General features: G+C 39.6%; 1 protein-coding gene across 2 annotated transcripts; it reads right to left on the bottom strand.

The window, feature by feature from the left end:
• Positions 1-409: 409 nt before the first annotated feature.
• DNAJA2 (DnaJ heat shock protein family (Hsp40) member A2) lies at positions 410-18,117 on the bottom strand. Of its 2 annotated transcripts, none has more exons than XM_047836027.1 (9): positions 17,928-18,117; positions 16,142-16,201; positions 15,634-15,857; positions 12,594-12,674; positions 12,209-12,342; positions 10,294-10,490; positions 2,513-2,657; positions 2,247-2,374; positions 410-1,652 (listed from the first exon to the last, which is right to left on the bottom strand). In XM_047836027.1, the coding sequence occupies exons 1-9, from the start codon at positions 18,003-18,005 to the stop codon at positions 1,461-1,463; spliced, it is 1,239 nt and encodes a 412-aa protein (XP_047691983.1). In that variant the 5' UTR covers positions 18,006-18,117; the 3' UTR covers positions 410-1,460. The 2 variants fall into 2 exon arrangements, with proteins under 2 accessions (XP_047691983.1, XP_047691982.1); XM_047836026.1 differs by lacking the exon at positions 17,928-18,117 and adding an exon at positions 17,351-17,535.
• Positions 18,118-20,463: the final 2,346 nt, after the last annotated feature.

Genomic DNA, 20,463 nt, shown 5'->3' with positions numbered 1-20,463 from the left:
ATTTAATCCTCACAGGCCTTGATTAATGCCAGGACACTTCCTGACATCCCACCCCCACCCCCACCCCCCCACCATTCAGGTTATCTAGTAGGCCTAGAAATGAACTACAAGTACTGTATTTAGGCTCAGGGATGGCATAATACATTTTTTAGTTTTCAGTTTTCCCCATTTGTTCTTTTACAAATGTAAAATGTATAACTGATGTCTCTTTTCCCTAAAATTAAAGTGTGTTCTAAAAATATCTACTCTGGGAATGAAAAGGTAGTAGAAGATGGAAAGAACAACACAACATCCTTTTCATAGTTTTACCTGATTTTTCTCATACCAGCCTAAGAGTCTTACTTTTCTATAAAACATTAGTAATCGATGCTTCCCCCAATTTCAAATATTCAACTTAATGGAGACAGAGAATCTTTAACTTAACATTTAATGAAAACAGAGCATTTTAACAGGTTCTATGCAGACATGGTTCTAATATTGATTTGCTGTTACCTTATTTTTAAAAGGGGGAGGTGGTGGGGAAATACAGAGGCTAGGTTAACCTGGCCCCAATGCTCAGGATTATAACTTATGAGTTACAGAACTCAGATGTCCTTGACTGTACAAAGCATCAGTTGAAGCCAATAAAGCCTGTTTTTACCAACATGTCAAACTTTCTTTTTGCCTTTTAAAACTATAAAATGGGCATGTACCTGAAGCATAAGCTTCAGGCCAATGGGCTTTTAAGGGCTGCTTAAGAACCAGAATGAAGGATACATTCTCCAGCTTAAAGATACATTTTACAGTTCAAAGTATGTTTTTCCTTCTAAAAATGTGACACAAAGAATAATTTATACCAACTGCTTTTTATTATTGAGTCTCAGAAACCTTTCACAAGATGGTTAAAAAAAAGAGGGGGGAAAGAAAAACAAAACAAAACAAAAAAAACTTTACAACCACAGCTAATGTTATTTTCTCCATTGTTCCCAGTCAGCTCCAAACCCATTGTGTGCAAAGCCCATTTTTCCATGCATCTAAATGATAGATACAGGCTATGAAATTCTTTATTCTATTTGTAGCAGCTTACGCAGGTGCAGCCAAACACAAAGCTTCAGGACAAATTGTACACAAACTTTACAATGTGGGATTTGGATTTAAAATATGAACATAAAATCTACACAAAACTGATAAAAATCAAGCACAGATACCAGGACTGAAACTTATAACCCATGTGTGAAAGGGAGTCTTGTTTCCTTTCAAGTGCTTTATTCTGCTACAGAACAGTCAAAATGAAGATGTAAAGCTTTGTGGTTAGTTTAAATTATACACTCTGTAGATACTATACCAATTTTAAAAGTTACACATAGACCAACAGATGTCCATCAGTTCATCTGGATTGACCAGACACTCCAGCTGGATAGCTGAAAGCAAACCGAGCAAATGTGGAAAGAAAATCCACCTGTGCAATTTGTTTGCAGAGTTTACTGATGGGCACATTGCACTCCTGGTCCATGATGGCTGCTGCTTTCTTCATCAGAGCTATCATTATAGGCTTCACGCCTCTGACCACCTCCTGAGCCCCGAGTGCTATCAAATTCTTGAAGCTCTACCTCCTCTGTATCTCCAATGATGTTTGGAACTTCTGGTCTAGATGGCAGAAGGTCTTCTAGTTCCTTCATTAAAACAAAACACAGATTAGCTGGGAAATATCTTCAACTTTCCTTTGGATACAATCCAAGATATATGCTTGAGAGTTAAGATAGGTCAACCTATGTGCACTTTAAGCCAGAGATCACAAACTGATGACACACAGGCCAAATCTGCAGAAATCTTTTGTACAACCCAACTACTACTTAGAAAATAAAAAGCCAGAATCAGTTCCCAACATTAAAACACTGAAAGGTTTCACATGAGACATGCCTTCCTGCATAGAACAGCTAAAAGATGCTAAGCTGGCATACTATGATATGTTGGATGCCTTTTCAGGTGAGGGATCTGGTCTCCAGAGAGCCCCAATCCTCCCAACACCAACTCATACCCAGTCTGCTTTACTTCTTTACTATTCCCTGCTTGGCCCTGTCAACATTTACACCAGCAAGCCTCACATTTAATAACCACCAGAACGGCCCAACAATCACTCAAATGTTAAAAAAGTAAAATTTTATAAATTATGTGTTCTAATCTTAGCACTAAAAACAAATGAACGGTGACAAAGAAAAGCAACTATTATTAAACTTTAAGTTATCTGCTGCTTAGAGAACACTTACAGAAAGCTTGTCTGGGTTGATCCAGTTGTTTTCAGGAAACTGCACATCAAATTTTATGTATAGATCACCTTTTTCAAAGGGATTACGATACTGTGGCATTCCTTCACCTCGAACTACACGGACACATCCTATTGAGTAAAAAGGAAACTATTTAGAATTTATTCAAGAAGGTACTCAATAATTCTTTTGAGAGTCACTAGCTATAAAAAATTAAAAATCACAAAAGAACACATGGAATCCTGGGTCAAACAAAAATCAAGATCTACCTGGTTCAATTACTTTTCCAGGGGGGTATTTCACCACAATCTGACGTCCATCAAGGTGTTTAAATGTGAACTGAAATCCACACAAAGCTTCAACAAGTCCTATCTTGTATGTCATGTGCAAATCATTCCCGTCTCTCTGGAACACCTACAAATAAACCACACAAAACATTTTAAAAAAGTACGGAGCCATGACCTGTTGTGCTGTGCTCCTTGAAATAATTTCAAAACCTTAATTCTACCATTCATAGTAAAAGCCAAACTGTCATCATCCCTAATTCCCTAAATTTACATAAGGAAACCTAGCTATTTTCACTTAATATATTAGAAAATTCTGTCAGAAAAGCACTGGAATCAAGAAAACAATGGCTCATAAGGCAGGCTGAGGCTCCAAAAAACAGAACCAGGTATATTCTACAATTGTGGCCCATTTCCTGACTCTGCCTCTGAGCAAAAAAAAATGGTGCGGACAGTCCAGTAAGATTCTGTAGAACAGGTTCACCTTAGGACTGTTCCCCAGACGTGATCCTAACAGGTAAAGGGGAGAGTCCAAATTCAACATAAAGTTCAACCAGTAATGTTCAGCCAGTAAACGGGCTCACACACATGTACAAAGAAGTTTTATCTCATCTAAAATTCAAAATTTGCTTGATTTGTAAATCAAACAGCAAATGCTAAGGGTGACTAATTACACTATAAGCCTATTGACTAGGTAATGCAATGATTATTCAAGAAACATCAAATATGTTTCTGAGCTTTTAACGTATAGAAAAAATATATCCAACTTCACACATACCTTACAATTTTTGCTTATTAGAATTTACAAATATCAGGGCACCTGGGTGGCTCAATCAGTTAAGTGTCTGACTTTTGATTTCGGCTCAGGTCCTTCTCATGGTTGAGATCAAGCCCTACTTCAGGTTCTGTGAGGAGTGTGGAGCCTGCTTAAAATTCTCTACCTCTCTCTGCTCCTCCCCTGCTCGCATACACTCTCTTTCAAAAAAAAAAAAAAAATTTACAAATATCTATACTTAGCCTTTGAGATTTAGGATGAAACAAAATTTACAATGAAAGGTCACTAAGATTTTTTTCAATACAAAATAGTCTCTTCCAAAAAAACAATGCTGGCTAATTCAGGAAAAAGTGGAAATCTAAAAGATATCCTCTTTTCCTAAATTATCCTCCTAAATTTACCCATGAAGAAAAGTTAATCTCAAACCATTATCTTGGATCAGTGGTCCTGAACCAGCAGCCTCAGCAGCACCAGGAAACTTGTTAGGAATGCACATTCTTCGGCCACACCCCATACCTACTGCATCAGAAACTATGGAGGTAGGGCCTAGTAATCCGTAGTTTTAACACCAGGTGATTCAGGGGCGCCTGGGTGGCTCAGTCGGTTAAGCATCCGACTTCGGCCCAGGTCCGTGAGTTCGAGCCCCTCTTTGGGCTCTGTGCTGACAGTGCAGAGCCTGTTTCAGATTCTGTGTCTCCCCCTCTCTCTCTGACCCTCCCGCATTCATGCTCTGTCTCTGTCTCAAAAATAAATAAACGTTAAAAAAAAAAAATTAAAAAAAAGAAACACCAGGTGATTCTAATGTATGTAAAAGTTGAGAACCACTGAGTGTATATTACCTATGTGCATTTCTTTAAGTATTTCTCACAATGGGTGAAAAAATTAAGTTCAATAAGGATTCTTCAATGCAGAATGTTTTAATGCTTTAATATCTATAAAATGTGTTTCTAAACATCTTATAATATTATTGTTCCAAGAACCATCTATAACCAAATATCCTTTGGTTAAAACTACATTAGAAATAGGGAACAAGGGGCACCTGGGTGGCTCAGTCAGTTAAGCATCTGACTCTAGATTTTGGCTCAGGCCATGATCTCATGGTTTGTGAGTGTGAGCGCTAACAATGAGGTGCTTGGGATTCTCCCTTCCCCCCCCCCCCCACACCAACTCTCTCTCTCAAAATAAACTTAAAAAAAAAAAAAAAAAAAAAAGGGGGCGCCTGGGTGGCGCAGTCGGTTAAGCGTCCGACTTCAGCCAGGTCACGATCTCGCGGTCCGTGAGTTCGAGCCCCGCGTCAGGCTCTGGGCTGATGGCTCAGAACCTGGAGCCTGTTTCCGAGTCTGTGTCTCCCTCTCTCTCTGCCCCTCCCCCGTTCATGCTCTGTCTCTCTCTGTCCCAAAAATAAAACAAAACGTTGAAAAAAAAAATTAAAAAAAAAAAAAAAAAAAAAAAGGAATAAGAAGGGACACCATGCTCCTGGATAGAAGAGCTCAACTTAAAGTGATTCCAATTAAAAATGATATCAAGGCGACGGCGGGGGGGCGCAGGGACTAGTGGACAGGTGAGTAGATTAGAAAACCTGGTGCTAAAATTCAAACAGAATAAACAAGCAAGGACACTCAGGGAATTTTTTAAAAACCATGTTAATTAGAGGCCCCTGGGTGGCTCAGTCTGTTGAGTGTCCTTTTGTTTAGTGTCGGTTGTTGTTTGACTTCAGCTCAGGTCATGATATCAGAGTTCATGAGTTCGAGCCCCACATCAGGTTCTGTGCTGATAACTTTGGAGCCTGGAACCTGCTTCAGATTCTATCTTCCTCTCTCTGTCCCTCACCCGCTTACGCATACTCTCTCTCAAAAATAAATAAAAAACTAATTAAAAACCAAGAACCAGATAGTAAAAGACTTAAAAGCAGTAAGAATTTCTGGAAAACAAAGGTACAGAGAACAGAGAAGGGACTAACATCACCAGATATGGTGATTTTTTGCTATGCAAATGCACAATGGTAGCCATAACACCAGAACAGATACACACCTATACTGAAAGATGAATACACATGATTTACTGCACTCTCAAAATCAAATGTTTTTTGATCAGAAGATTTATACTGTTTCAGCTAACAGCACCCACCCTAATCTCATGGCTTCATAATTCCTTCAGCACAAGTGTTGGGAGTGTGTGGGGGGGGGGGGGGGGGGGGAGGGGGAGAAAATAAAAGAAAAAAAAAAGCCCCTAACAAAAGAACTACAAGCTTTTTCATGAACTAGTTGAGACTACCCAACTTTTCTTAGAGGGTTAATATTTTTGGGGCATCTGGGTGGCTCATTCGGTTGTGTCCAACTTCAGCTCAGGTCATCATCTCACAGTTCATGGGTTTGAGCCCCACGTCGGGCTCTGTGCTGACAGCTCAGAGCCTGGAGCCTGCTTTGGATTCTGTGTCTCCCTCCCTCTCTGCCCCTTCCCTGCCTGCAATCTGTCTCTCAAAAATGAATAAACATTAAAAAAAAAAAAAAAAAAAAAAGGAGGTTAATATTTTCAGTGGTATAAATGAAACAAGATGCCTAAATCCCACCCTGGGCTCAAATTTACTTTATTGGTCATAATAAAACCAAATCTTTGACCTCTTTCTAGCTGAACTTCCACTCTAACCTCTACCATCTTTTATTTTCTACTTTACACAGTTACATCTGCTGTCTGTTGGAAATTCCATGCAATCCACACCTTCCAACAATTTTAAGAGGTGACCTTCTTCCAAATACCTCCCCATAGCCCTAAGAAAGAAAAGTAGCTTATTCATGATCTCATTTGATTCTACAATATCCTTCTAAGGGAGGCCTATCTTTGTATTTAGTAAAGCCAAGCCAAGCCCAGGGATCCCAAAGCTAGTAAATGGGGAGTCAGAACTTAAGTCCTTGTCTCCAAATCCAGTAATCTTCATTAAAAAAATTTCCATTTAATTATGTAGCAACATTAGAAACATCAGTTAGGCATTAGACTCCTGATTTTGGCTCAGATCATGATCTCACAGTTCCTGAGATGGAGCTCCACGCTGTTAGTACAGGGCCTGCTTGGAGGATTCTCATTCCCTCTCTCTTTCTGCCCCTCCCCCGCCCGTGCTCTCTCTCAAAATAAACATTTTTTTTTTTAATTATGTAGCAACATTAAAGAATGAATATAGGGGTTAAAAAAAAAAAAGATTTCACCATTAGTCTGACATACCAAAAACTCTCCGCCAAATAAGCATTACTTAACTTCCCCATTACTCTCCCGCTACTACAGTGCCACACATCATTTGGTAACTGTTCCAAGGATATAGCAACGAAAATACCCACGTGTTGTCTGAACCATCTCAAAATACAGTTTATACCCAAGCATACTATAAAGCTTATAAACATCTCAATTACTTGGTTATCTTTCTGCCTTCATCCTTTGTATGGTGGTGTGCATGAAAGGCATAACTGAACAAATGAGGAAGTAGCTAAAATACCAATTAACAGAGAATCTAGAGTTACAAATATTTCAACCTATAAGACCTTAAGACAGAATTCTAGGAATTACTGTTTTTTTAGCAATCAAGAAGCCCTTGCTATTTGCAGGATTAGCAATATCCACAAAGGGCCTAGATGTAGATAGTAATTTATAGTTTTGCCAAGGCAAGAAATTTGCCCTGAGAAAAACAAAGGAGAGCAAGCCACAACCTAGCATGGGAATTGATCTAATCAAATTCCCAGAATCTGCGTCTCAATATGGCTTTATTCTCTATTAGATTCGATTCTTTAAGTTTTATTTATTTACTTTGAGAGAGAGAGTGAGGATAGGGAGAGGGAGGGAGAGAATCCCAAGCAGTCTCTGTGTCAACACAGGCCTCAATCTCATGACCATGAGATTATAATCTGACCCCAAATTAAGAGCCAGACACTCAACCGAGCCACCCAGGCACCCCGTGATTTTCAAAATTTGTAGAAATCACCATCAAATGGGAGAAATTTTTAGTGTAAACTAATAAAGTGGTGACTTGTGATATAAAGACCTTCAGAGAAACTCAAGTCAATGAGATCAAGTAATGCCAGAACCCCGTCAAAGGCTTTTATAGTCAAGAATCTGGGTGATTACTAAACAAGTTTCCTGAATAGCTCCAGATACAGCTTTCAAGAATAAAGGCTTTTTACAACTGCACCAAGAACCATAAAGTACCTAGGAATAAACCTAACCAAAGAGGTAAAAGATCTGCACACTGAAAACTATAGAAAGCTTAGGAAAGAAAAGGAAGATACAAAGAAATGGAAAAACATTCCACACTCATGGATTGGAAGAAAAAATTATTGTTAAAATGTCAATACCACCCAAAGCAGTCTACACAGTCAATGCAATCCCAATTGAAATAGCACCAGCATTCTTCTCAGAGCTAGAGCAAACAATCCTAAAATTTGTATGGAACCACAAAAGACCCGAAATAGCCAAAGTAATGTTGAAAAAGAAAACCAAAGCAGAAGGCATCACAATCCTGGATTTTAGCCTCTACTACAAAGCTGTAATCATCAAGACAGGATGCTACTGGCACAAAAACAGGCACATAAACCAATGGAATAGAATACAGAACCCAGAAATGTACCCACAAATGTATGACCAACTAATTTTTGACAAAGCAGGAAAGAATATCCAATGGAAAAAAGACAGTCTCTTTAGCAAATGGTGCTGGGAGAACTGGACGGCAACATGCAGAAGAATGAACCTGGACCACTTTTTTACACCATACACAAAAATAAATTCAAAATGGATGGAAGACCTAAACATGAGACAGGAAACCATCAAAATCCTAGAAGAGAAAACAGGCAGCAACCTCTTTGACCTCAGCCACAGCAACTTCTTAATTGACAGGTTTCCAGAGGCAAGGGAAACGAAAGCAAAAATGAACTATTGAGACCTCATCAAGATAAAGATAAAAAGCTTCTGCACAGCAAAGGAAACAATCAATAAAACTAAAAGGCAACCAATGGAACGGGACAAGATATTTGCAAATGACACATAAGATAAAGGGTTAGTATCAAAAATCTATAAAGAATTTACAAAACTCAACACCTGAAAACCAAATAATCCCATCAAAAAATGAAAGACATGAATAGACACTTTTCCAAAGAAGATATACAGATGGCTAACAGACACATGAAAAGATGCTCAACATCACTCATTATCAGGGAAATACAAATCAAAACCACACTGAGATACCACCTCACACCAGTCAGAGTGGCTAAAATTAACAACTGAGGAAACAGATGTTGGCGAGGATGTGGAGAAAAGGGGACCCTCTTGCACTTTTGGTGGGACTACAAACTGGTGCAGTCACCCTGGAAAACAGTGTGGAGGTGCCTCAAAAAGTTAAAAAATAGAATTGCCCTATAACCCAGCAATAGCACTGCTAGAAATTTATCCAAAAGGTACAGGAGTGCTGATTCACAGGGGCACATGTGAAGAGCATGTGCTATTATAGCAGAGCTATCAACAGTAGCCAAAGTATGGAAAGAGCCCAAATGTCCATCAACTGATGAATGGATAAAGAAAATGTGGGGTGTGTGTATGTATGTATCTACATACATACATACACACACACACACACACGCACGCACGCAATGGAATACTACTCAGTGATGGAAAAGAATGAAATCTTGCCATTTGCAACATGGATGGAACTGGAGGGTATTATTTTTATTTTTATAATCATGTTTAATTTTTTTTAATGTTTATTTATTTTGGAGAGAGACAGAGAGTGAGTGGGGGAGGGACAGAGACAGAGAGGAAGACACGGGATCTGAAGCAGGCTCCAGGCTCTGAGCTGTCAGTACAGAGCCTGACGTGGGGTTCGAACTCACAAACGGCGAGATGATGACCTGAGTTGAAGTCGGACACTTAACCCACTGAACCACCCAGGCACCCCTGGAGGGTATTATACAGAGAACTGAGGATTGATGGGGCTGGGGAGCTGGGGAAAATGGAAGATGGGCACTGAGGAGGGCACTTGTTGGGATGAGCACTGGGTGTTTCATGTAAGTGATGAATCATGAGAATCTACTCCCAAAGCCAAGACTACACTGTATACACTATATGTTAGCTAATGTGACAATAAGTTATTAAAAAAAAAAAAAAAAAAGAATAAAGGTTCACAGGGGCACCTGGGTGGCTCAGTCAGTTAAGTGTCCGACTTTGGCCCAGGTCATGATCTCAATGGTTTGTGAGTTCAAGCCCCACGTCAGGCTCTGTGCTGACAGCTCAGAGCCTGGAACCTGCTTCGGATTCTGTGTCTCCCTCTCTCTCTGTCCCTCCCCTGCTAGCATGCCCTCTCTCAAAAATTAATAAACATTAAACAAAGAAAAATAACAATAGGCTCGTAAAAAAAATAAAGGCTCATACCATACTATATGGCACATCAGAAAAAGAGGTGCAATGGTATAATCAAGAGAATATACACTAGACCACATCGTTGGACCAGTTAATTATGCCTTGAACCTAAAATACAACATAAGAACAGAATAAATTTTTTTTAAACTGTAGTACTGTTTCTATCAAGAAAAGGTCACTTGGTTAACCCAACATGTAAAACAATTCAACAGAAAAGCACTGAGGACTGAAGCCCTATCTATCCACCATTCAACACCAATCAAAGGAGTTTCACAATGAAAAATAAGCTGCCTTAGATCATCTGGTCCAATGCCCTTATTTTCATAAATAAGGAAACTGGGGTACAGAAACAACAGGATTACTTATGATTACAGTGTAATCAATGGCTGAGCTGCAACCAAAACTGACTCCTTTTCAGTGCTTCTGACTGCACCTGGCTTGTTGGTCTACTAGTCAGTTCTTATGAACTCAGCCCAAGCACTTAATAACTTCATTTAAGTTCAAAGTTGTTCCAGAGAACCCAAAAAGATCTAACCCGTACCTTGAGCAAAAGACTCATTTCTGCATAAAACAAAAATCAAACAAACAAAAAGGAAATTACCTCATGTTCCTTCTCTTGGAGCAAAAGAACAATGTCTCCTGGTTCCACTCCTGGGGCCTGATCTGCTTCCCCAGTGAATGTAATTCTCTGTCCATGTTTCATGCCTTTGTCTACGTGGACTTCAAGAATCTTCACTTCTTTAATCACCTTCTTGCCTTCACATTTTTTACAGCGGTCCTTTTCATTAATTACCTCTCCTAGAAAGAGAGGTCATTCAAACTTCCAGCAAGAGAACCATACCGCACTCTTAAGATACGTCTTGATAATGCTTTTATTCATTAAATAAACGTTCCGAATCTAACTGCTATCTAAAGTTTTGTTTAAACTATCTTTCTTAGTAACAGAAACTTGCATCTTACTACCCAGTCTCCTCTATTTCAGAGTATAATGTATTTTAAAATACACTTTCTTGGCTGACTCATCTCCTAAATTTAAAACAAAGTCCAAGGATCAACAAGGAAACAAAATGCGTGGTCAAATGCTAAAGCTTCTACAAGTGCTTCTTCATTTTTTGTTTTCAGTCTTAGTTTCATATAGGTTTAACTCTGTCAGAGACAACCCAAATAAAATTTAAATACCCTTTATGGATCATTATTACATTGTATAATCGGTACTGGATTTTATTTATTTCATAGACTAACCCCTGCTCAGGTGTCCTATTATGGATCTTCCTTTTATTTAGGTGCACTATCATTGACAATTTCCAAAACCAAAGAAGAGATGGCTGAATTTTATCTGACACTGAGTATCTCCATACCATGTTTAGAACAACACAGCTTTTCTATGCATTCTTCTGAAACATTTAATTAGTGGTATAATGAAGTAAACATGAAGTTGTACATAACTTATTATGAAAAAATATCATTGATTTTTGATGGCTGATTATTGGCACATATTAATGCTTAGATGACACATATAATTAATGACCTCAGGGACTGTTTCTAGAACACTGCTTTCAAAAAGTATGTTCTGTACAACACCAGTTCCTCACAATGGTAGTGGTACACAGGAAAAGATTTCAGTGAACTTGGTTCTTGATGGCAGAAACTGTTAGAAATTTTAATAAGGGAAAGTGCACTGAGACTTTACAGGAAGGGAATCTAATATGTAGTTTCTCCATTATCTCATCACTTCCTGGAGCAATTTGGAAAAACATGCTCTAGAACTGTTTTCAGTGTGGTAGCCACCAACCATTTGTGGCTATTTAAAGTTTAAATTAATTAAAACTAAAAATTCAGTTACTCAGTTACACTAGCTAAATTTCAAGTACTCAATAGCCACAGGTGGCTAATGGTTACCATACTAGACATTGCATATACAGTATTTTTCCGTTATTGTAGAAAAATTTTATTAGATAGCACCGCTCTACAACAGGGTCTGGCAAACTAAAACCCACAGGCCAAATTGGGTATGCCCTTGTTTTTCTAAGAAATGTTTAGCTGGAAGTCAGTCATGCCCATTTAGTTATATATTGTCTGTGGCTATAAAAGCATTACAAGGATAGGGGTGAGTAGTAGTTTCAAAAACCATTCTGAGCCTAAGTATTTCAAAGACATTCAAAGCCTAAAGTATTTACTTCTGTGAGAAGGACTTCAATCCCTGTAACTACCCTTAAAAGCTAGCAGCTTACAGTACAATCTGTTGCTATCTCCCTCTTTCTCAAATATAACCTTTAAAAATATAAAGGGACAAAAAACTTTGCCCATCCTTTTGGAACTAAAAAAGACTAACATTTCACTGAACGTAACGTAAACTTACTATTTGTGTTCATTGGGCCTATACATAATAATTATTTTCATTTTTTCTTTTGGAACTGTATGAATACACATGTTAAAAAGAAAAAATATAAGCCTCTCCAATTCCTGCATTCCCAATCCATTTCAACATAAAAGCAGAGAAGTACTGGCATGCATACCTTCTCCATTACAGTCAGAACACACAGACTGCATCTGTTGTACCATTCCCGGAGCCAGCTGTCTTATCATAATGCGTACACCTCGACCCCGACAAGCACTACACTTCTGAACAGCTCCAGACTTTCCACCTTGGCTAAAGCAAGCAAAAGTGTAAATTAGATTTTTGCCCATAGACCATTCCAATAGGTCATGGAAAACAAGAATTGTGCTTTTCAACTTCATCTTCTCAACACCCAATGACCAGTATTTAAATGGACTTTCAGAAGTATCAGAAAATGTTGAGTTGGGTAGTTTAAATCATGAACAATTTTTACCTGGTAGAGACTAAATGTACCACTGAAAGATCAGATGAAATGCATTTTATAAACTAGAACACACACTTACCCACTGCATGCACTACAGAGTACATTCTTGCTAAGTTGTAGTTTGGTTGTCTTGCCATTATACAGATCTTCTAAAGATACTCTGGGGAGAAAAGAATTAGATTCAATCAAATTTTGCCAAGTTCTCTTAAATACAAGATATACATGACAGCTGACACAGCAAATTCCACTATAGCCTTTTAAAACAAAGAATTAAAAAACATCTTACACTAAGTCAACTAAGGTTTTATTTTGTGGCTCAAATTAACAGGATTTTATGGTTATGGACAGTATATATGGTGTCAAAACCAGAACCTACAGGATTGGGCCAACAATTTACTATGCTGCATTTTCTGATAAAGTTGATAACTGCAAAAACTCAAGGATCAACCTCCTTCTGGCCTCAAGCAGGAGCCCCTCCATCTAATCCAACCCTGTGAATGTGGTACAATTATTATCCTCATCTTACAAGACATAACTGACCCTAGAGAGGTTAACTTGCCTTACTTGATCACACAGGCAGTTTGGCTCCAGAATCCATGCTCTACTAAAGACTCTGTTCCCCTCAAGGACAAATTTTAGAAAAGCTACAAAGTTACATTACAACTTATGAGAGTTATATGCAACTTAGATTGTATATGTCTCAAAAACAAAACAAACAAAAAAAAAGTGACCTTGTCAACAGTGTGACAGAGAGGAGGAAAAGAACAGGTTTTCAAGAGAGAAGTTTTAGAGGTCTTAAGAAACCACTGGCTTATAAGCAAAATTATATATTTGAATTAACTTTTACCAAACTTTCAAAGGGGTCTATGATCAAAGTAGGGAGGTTTAGGGGCGCTTGAGTGGCTCAGTCGGCTAAGCTTCCAACTTTTCATTTTGGCTCAGGTCATGATCTCACGGTTTGTGAAATCAAGCGCCAGCATCAGGCTCCACACTGAACATGAAGCCTGCTTGGGATATTCATTCATTCATTATCTCTCTCTCTCTCTCTCTCTCTCTCCCTCCCTCCCTCCCTCTCTCTGACCCTCCCCTGCTCATATGCATGGTCTCTCTCAAAATAGACATTTATAAAAAAGGCAGAGCTTATAAGCCTATTAAAAATACACAACTGATAAAACCCAACTACCTTTATACAGCAGATGAATTATAGGACCATTCATTTCCAAACCAACCTCAAAAAATATCTATGTATATCAAGTCTCAAAAACACTATTCAGGGGCGCCTGGCAGGCTCAGTCAGTTAAGTGTTCACCTTCGGCTCAGGACATGATCTCAAGGTTCATGAGTTCAAAGCCCTGCATGGGGTGGGGGTGGGTCTTTCCTAATTTAATTTTTAAATTAAAAAAAAAAAATTTTTTTTAACACTATTCATTTAGGATCTGAAAGCAATGCTTTTAATGTGCTTTTTTACCCATCTCATTGTGTTTTTATATTTCTTTCAGCAGTAAAGATTTACTTTAAAATAGAGCAACAATAGTTAAAAGTAATTTGCAAAGCACCCATAATATTTATTTTGTGGTATTCAAACTTTCCCAAAATCATTATTTCAAGCTAATATTTGTACACATTCTAGGCAGTATAAGAATAAGACACTTAGGGACAAAACATTATCAACACTTGCAAATAATGACATAGCTACAGCTTAATCTTAGACAAAAGCAATTGGCTGCATCTTTCTTTTAGTACTCATAACAATCTTTAACCAAATCATTTACAGAAAAAAAAAATAGGTATGTCTTTTCCTCCTTGTATATTAAACTGCAATCAGTATGCAAAACCACTATCTAAGAGGCCAGAAAAATACGCACTTCAACATGGCCAATGGACAAAAAATGTGGGTAATAGTCTGGCCAAGCTGGCACTATCCACCAATGGTGCTAAACTGGCACAATCCTTTACAAGGCAATTTAGTTGTATTTATCAGCCTCAAAACACTGATGCCTGCCTGGGAATCTCTGCCAAGAAGAGACAAAGCTGTATATAAAGATACTCAAAGCAGTTACTCATTACAGAAAAATATTAACAACAGCTTATAGAAAAGGTGAATGATTAAATAAATCATGGAATGGAATATTATAAAGCCACCCAAAATGAAATGTAACAACAGGTAAATTCTAAATAATATTAAAACAGGCATTTACTATATAATTTGAAAAAAATTTTAAGGAGAATATTAAGAATTTATTAAGGTACAGCAAGCACTCTCTTGATCCTATTTACTTCTTAGATCACTTCTGTATCAAAGAAAAAAGAACACACACCATACAAGTATTACTCTTCGAATAATATCCTAATGATAATTTCTGAGGATAAATTCTTTTAAAATACAAACAAATTTGAGAATGAGATTCAAACAATGTAACAGTTTACACTTCCTCTAATCTACTCAAATATATAAATTAGGTAATATGAAATATTTTAAATAAACGATGAAAGTCAAGTCTCTGGCATTTGCTAGTAAAACCATTATTGGTTCGTGAAGAGGATAAAAGACCTCACAAACTTTGCAAAGTAAAATAGCTATTTTCATACTGTAGAGGGCCATCGGTGGTTAGCAGTCTAAGATCAAGGTCAGACACCATTCATATGTTGGCAGGTTAATGTCAGGCTTGAAGCCAGCAAGCTCCATGGAAACCAATTTAGGAGAGTTCACACTGAGGATCAAGTAATGAGTGACTGTAACAGTGTAAACAAACTAGTCAGAGAGTCAGTCACTCACTTTGTAAGTTTTTAAACAAAAAGTAACTTGTGAAGTTTAAATACTTAAAAAGCAAATAATCTTCATAATTGAAATTTTAAATGATTTAGTAAAAGCAGCTTCAGACGCATATAACAAAACCACCTACCTACTCACTAAAAACACCATCCTTTCAGATCTGTAGCAAAGTACAAACACCTAGGTTACCAAATTCAATTTAGTCACCCAAAGAAGATAGCAAGGACATGGAAGATTTTTTTTTCTGACAAAGGATGAACATTTTTAACACATTTCTCTTTACTGAGCATTACTACATGAAAAAAATAGTACTTAATATTTTTTAAGAAAGAAAAAAGATATTTACTTAAGTGGATGCATCATGTCTTCTCCTCTTCTTCTGCCATTTCGACTTCTACTCTGATTGCCCATAAAGCCGAACAATCCCCCACCAAAAATGTGAGAGAAAATATCATCCATGCCACCACCTCCGCCGCTACCTTCCCGAAGACCTTGTTCTCCATATCTGTCATATAATTCACGTTTCTCAGGATTTGACAGTACTTCATATGCAAAACTTATTTCTTTGAACTATAAAGAAAAGTAACAAGGAAAACAATTGGGTTCTCAGGAAGAAGAGTGGGGGAAAGGTTAAGGGAATCTGGAATCTAAAAGAAAAGCTACAAATTACATTTGGTTTGATTCTGGTCCTACCTCCCTCTGCCCGGAATGCAGGCATTCCCATTACAAAACCAAAATATTCTTAAGGTAAAGATTTGGCTCTACAGGCATAGATGGGACTTTTCTTACAACGTTCCTGTTTTTAAGGAGGGCAATTTAAAACTGAAACCTCATGGGGAAAAGTGTCAACTTACTTTGTCACCAGCATTTGGATTCTTATCAGGATGATATTCCTTGGCTAACTTTCTGTATGCCTTCAATAAAAAAGAGAATTTTTAAAAAAGGTTACATACAAAATCTGCTTTCAAGATTTGTGAGTACTAAATATCCATTTTTCTGAGAAGCAATTGTTCTAAAATCAGAACCTTCCAAAAATTATCTTTTATTCACTAAGACTGTTTGGCATCTAGATTCATAATTACTAATTTATCCATCCCAATACTGTTTACTCACTAACTTGATCCAAAAAAGCAGACAGCAGCTATACTTGAACAATGCCAGAGAAAAACCAAAATACTGGAAAATTCTGCATCTTCACTATTGTCAAATGACTTTGATGGCCAGTAACCAGACCAAGATGACTCCAATGAACTCTTAAGAAATGACTGTCAAGGGGCGCCTGGGTGGCTCAGTCGGTTGAGCGGCCGACTTCGGCTCAGGTCATGATCTCGAAGTCCGTGGGTTCGAGCCCAGCGTCGGGCTCTGTGCTGACAGCTCAGAGCCTGGAGCCTGTTTCAGATTCTGTGTCTCCCTCTCTCTGACCCTCCCCTGTTCACGCTCTGTCTCTCCCTGTCTCAAAAATAAATAAACGTTAAAAAAAAAAAAATTAAAAAAAAAAAAGAAAGAAATGACTGTCAAGCTTAGCAAACTGCAAAACATTACTACTAAAAATTAAACTAAGAATCTCTGCTCAGGATAGCTCCTGCCTTTCCTCTAGTTGAAATACCAGGAAAAAGCCAGGAGAAGCTTTTAATATTTCATGTGGTGGATTTATCAGGGTCTTAATTAATTGGAGTGACCTCAGTTCTTCGCGAAGTTGCATACATTTTAGGTGGCTGGGATATACAGCACTTAAGTCTTTATTCACAGACACATGAAATTATATAATACAGACTAGCATTTCCGGTAAGGTAACAGGAAGTCCATTTTACTCTCAACTGTATTAGTCCCAGTGCCTAAGGAGCATTCTCATTTTTTCTCAGCTTACAAATCTGGATACTCTAAAATCGGCGAAGACGGTACAGGGTTTAATCAAATGCCGCAAGCGCCTTGAAATCCTTAGATCAAAGATTCGCAGCACTACAAACAACAATAAGGTCTTATATTTATTTTTAGTGTGCACTCAGGTGTTTGGCCGAGACCCACGGCTTATTCCCGAAGCGGATACAGAACATCTAGGTTACCTGCCCACAGAACAATACATCCGAACACAGACCCAAGGGTCTGTGAGCGGAGGAGGAAAAGAGCGAGGTGCTCCTGCGGCCGCGGCACCCAGGAAACATCCCCCACTGCCCGGAGGCACCGACGGGGGCGGCCTCAACCCTCCCGCCAGACCCTAGACCCAGCCACGATTCGGCTCCGACGTCGACTACCACGACGTGGACAACTTCTCTCCCGGGGCGAGATGCGCTGCGCGCCTCTGTCCAACCTGTTTTTCCAGGGTGGTGACCTCCGCGCGGGGAGGGCCGAGCAGGCTGCAGCCTCCCGGGAGCGCCCAACCTCCGGCGCCCGCCGGGGGAGACAGGAAGGAAGCGTTCTTCTGGTGTTTGCGCAGGGGTGGGTTTTATGTGCTGCATTTGCGGGCGGGCGGGGCCGACAGCCCAAGGTCAGCCGAGGCCGGTCTCGCCGCCACCGCCCCCCAGCCTGGGCCCGCCGCGTCCGGCGCCGGCTCGTGGACAGCCCCGTAGCGCGGCCTGGCCGCCCCAGCCACGCAGGCCCGCGCCCCTCACACCCTGCCTGGCCCGTCCCGCTCCCCACTACCTTCTTCAGCTCGTTCTCGCTGGCACCGGGTGGGACGCCCAGAATGTCGTACAGCTTAGTGTCGGCCACGTTCGCCATGGCGGCCGGCTGGGAAGCGCTCAGAGCAGAAGGCGACGGAGCGCAGCCAGGCCCACAGCGGCGTCGGCGGCAGCGCAGGCCGAGGAAGACAGCGAGGGGGAAGAGGGGCGGAGCTGAACTTTGACCCGGCGCACGGCGCGCCGTGACGTCGCTACGCGGAGTCCGCCCCGAGCGCTTGGCAGCGACTGTTGAGGGTAGTGGTGGTGACCGAGCTTGTGGTGGTGGTGACCGAGCTTGCGGTGGGCTCGCTTTTGCTCAGGGTCCAAGCCCTGGGAAACTGAGACAACAGTGATCTGCGCTTTCCAAGGATTCAGCTCCCTGCGAAAGGCGTTTATGGAGGGTACTGAGGGGATGAAGAGGCTGTCCCTTTGGTCAGCTTCGAATCCGGCGGGCGAGAAAACCGGGTCGGGCCCCCGCGGGAGGCCCCGTTGAGGTCGTCCTCTGAATCCGAGATGCCGCAGGTGGACTCTGCGTCTAGTTCCCTCGGGGCTACGAGAAAAACAGCTCCTGGGGGGTGGGTGTGCGTGTCTTTCTGTCTGCGTGTTTGTTTTGTATTAAGGAATTTTTAAACACCAAAGGTAGTATGTTACACCGAGGAGTACAACAATTAGCTACATTTTACCGATTTTGTTTCATCTCCTCCAGCCTCATACTCCTTAATCTTAAGTGTTTTAAGGGAAACCATTTTATTCATAAACGTAAATATATATGTCTCTAACATGAGTTTTTAAGGCATAATCAAGTCATCACATTTAGCCCATGTTCAGATTTTCACAATTGCCTTAATCACAAATTGTCTTTTCACAATTTGTGGCTTCGGGATCCAAATTAAGGCCGACCTGTTGGGTCTGGGTCATGTGTTTAAGTCTCTAACTTGATAGCTTTAAAATTAGCAAACACCAGAATTCTAGATGGTATAAGGCAGCCTGACAGGACACAAAATCACCTGGTGATTGATGCCCGTTGAGATTTATATTCGCTTTTCAAAATGTTTGCAGTGCACCTACCACGTGCTGTGATGGTACAGACACGGACTGGGGGAGGGGTGTTACAAGAGAATAAGCCCTAGTGCCTGCCTTCAACTCACTAACGATTTATGGACAGGAAAATAAAATGTTATGATCCTTTGCAACCTGAACTGGTGGTAAAGACTCCAACATAATTATCTCACTCAGGCTAAGCTCTCTTCCTCGGCATTCCTCCAGACCTAGTTGTGGAGGGCCTGGAGTACCATGCCCAGGAGTTTAAAATTTATCCTGAAAACCCTGGGGAGTAATTGATGGGAAGTCATGGTACTGTTTCCACCTAACTCTTCCCTTTTCTTCAAATCCTACCCCAAATGCTGTTCTTTCAGTGAAGTCTTCTTTGATTCCCCAATCCGGTGAATACCACTGTCTCATCTGAGTTTCCACTACCTTAAGTTTGTGCCTCTCCTAGATGGGTCTGATGTGCAATTTAAATAGTATTTTGGTGTGAGTCTGAACTCCATTAATAGGCTGTAGGTTACTCAGGGGAAATTCATTCTTCTGTACCCCACAGGGTCTGGTTTTGAATGCAGTAAAGGCCTCAGTAATTTCAGTTTCCCCACTTCCTTTTCACATTTTGAGACTTTCATAAAAAGCAGTGTAAAGTTGTAGTGAAGTTAGATTATGTGGGTTGGTGGCCTGATTCTGCCATTTATTACAATGTGACCTTGAGCAAGTTACTTAATTTTTCTGAGGCTATTGCCTCACGTGTCAAGTTAGATTTAATAGTATTTATGTCATTGGCTTATTTTCAGGATTAAAAGAGTTAGTAGCATACTTAGAACAGGAGCTAAAACCAACTATATTAGCAGTTGGTTTTTACCCATTTGCCTGTAGGCTGTTTCCATATCTGTCTATTCATTTTGTCTTTATTCGTTTAAATACCTGGCTTCCTGAGCGGGATTCCCCAGCTTCCTCCTTGCCTATGTGGAATGCCCCTCAGTCCTTTTTCATGATCTCACCTCTCCAGATCTCCCAGCTTACCAATTACCATACTTTCTTCTTCATTCAACAGTTCCTGCTCCACCTGAGAATATGAACTGAAAACTTGGTCATTATTGCAACCTTCATGTAGTTTACCTTATTTTCATCCTTTTTTTTTTTTTTTTTTTTTTTTTTGCCCATAAAGAGTCAAAAAGAGCTGGACTTTTCTGTTTCAGTTTTACTCAAACTTTTTTTTTTTTTTTTTACAAGAAGGAAAAAAATCCTCATTTAGTTCAATTTTAGTTTCTGATATTCTATTGAAGAGTAGCTGGGTAAATTCCCTCCTTAGCTCAAAGTTTTGTTGTTTTTTTTTTTTTACCTGTCTCTAAGCCAGCACCATAGTTCATATTTTAATTTTGTTTTCATTTACTTATATTTTCTCCATTGCTGAGTGTTCATTGTAGTCAGTATGGTTATTTGCTAATTTTATAGGTCAACAAGTTATTTCA

Source organism: Prionailurus viverrinus, chromosome E2 (genome assembly GCF_022837055.1).
Source record: "Prionailurus viverrinus isolate Anna chromosome E2, UM_Priviv_1.0, whole genome shotgun sequence".
Taxonomy (NCBI): Eukaryota; Metazoa; Chordata; class Mammalia; order Carnivora; family Felidae; genus Prionailurus; species Prionailurus viverrinus.
Note: the sequence above shows the minus strand (reverse complement) of the source record. Positions and strands in the feature narration are given on the sequence as shown.

Excerpts from the sequence above, each read along its gene's own strand:
- DNAJA2 (XM_047836026.1), bottom strand. The coding sequence starts at position 17,449 with ATGTTTCCTGGGTGCCGCGGCCGCAGGAGCACCTCGCTCTTTTCCTCC. Across the intron at positions 12,675-15,633 it reads GACATGATGCATCCACTTAA|AGTATCTTTAGAAGATCTGT; the intron begins GTAAATATCTTT and ends TTTTCTCCCCAG. Across the intron at positions 12,343-12,593 it reads CTCTGTAGTGCATGCAGTGG|CCAAGGTGGAAAGTCTGGAG; the intron begins GTAAGTGTGTGT and ends TGCTTGCTTTAG.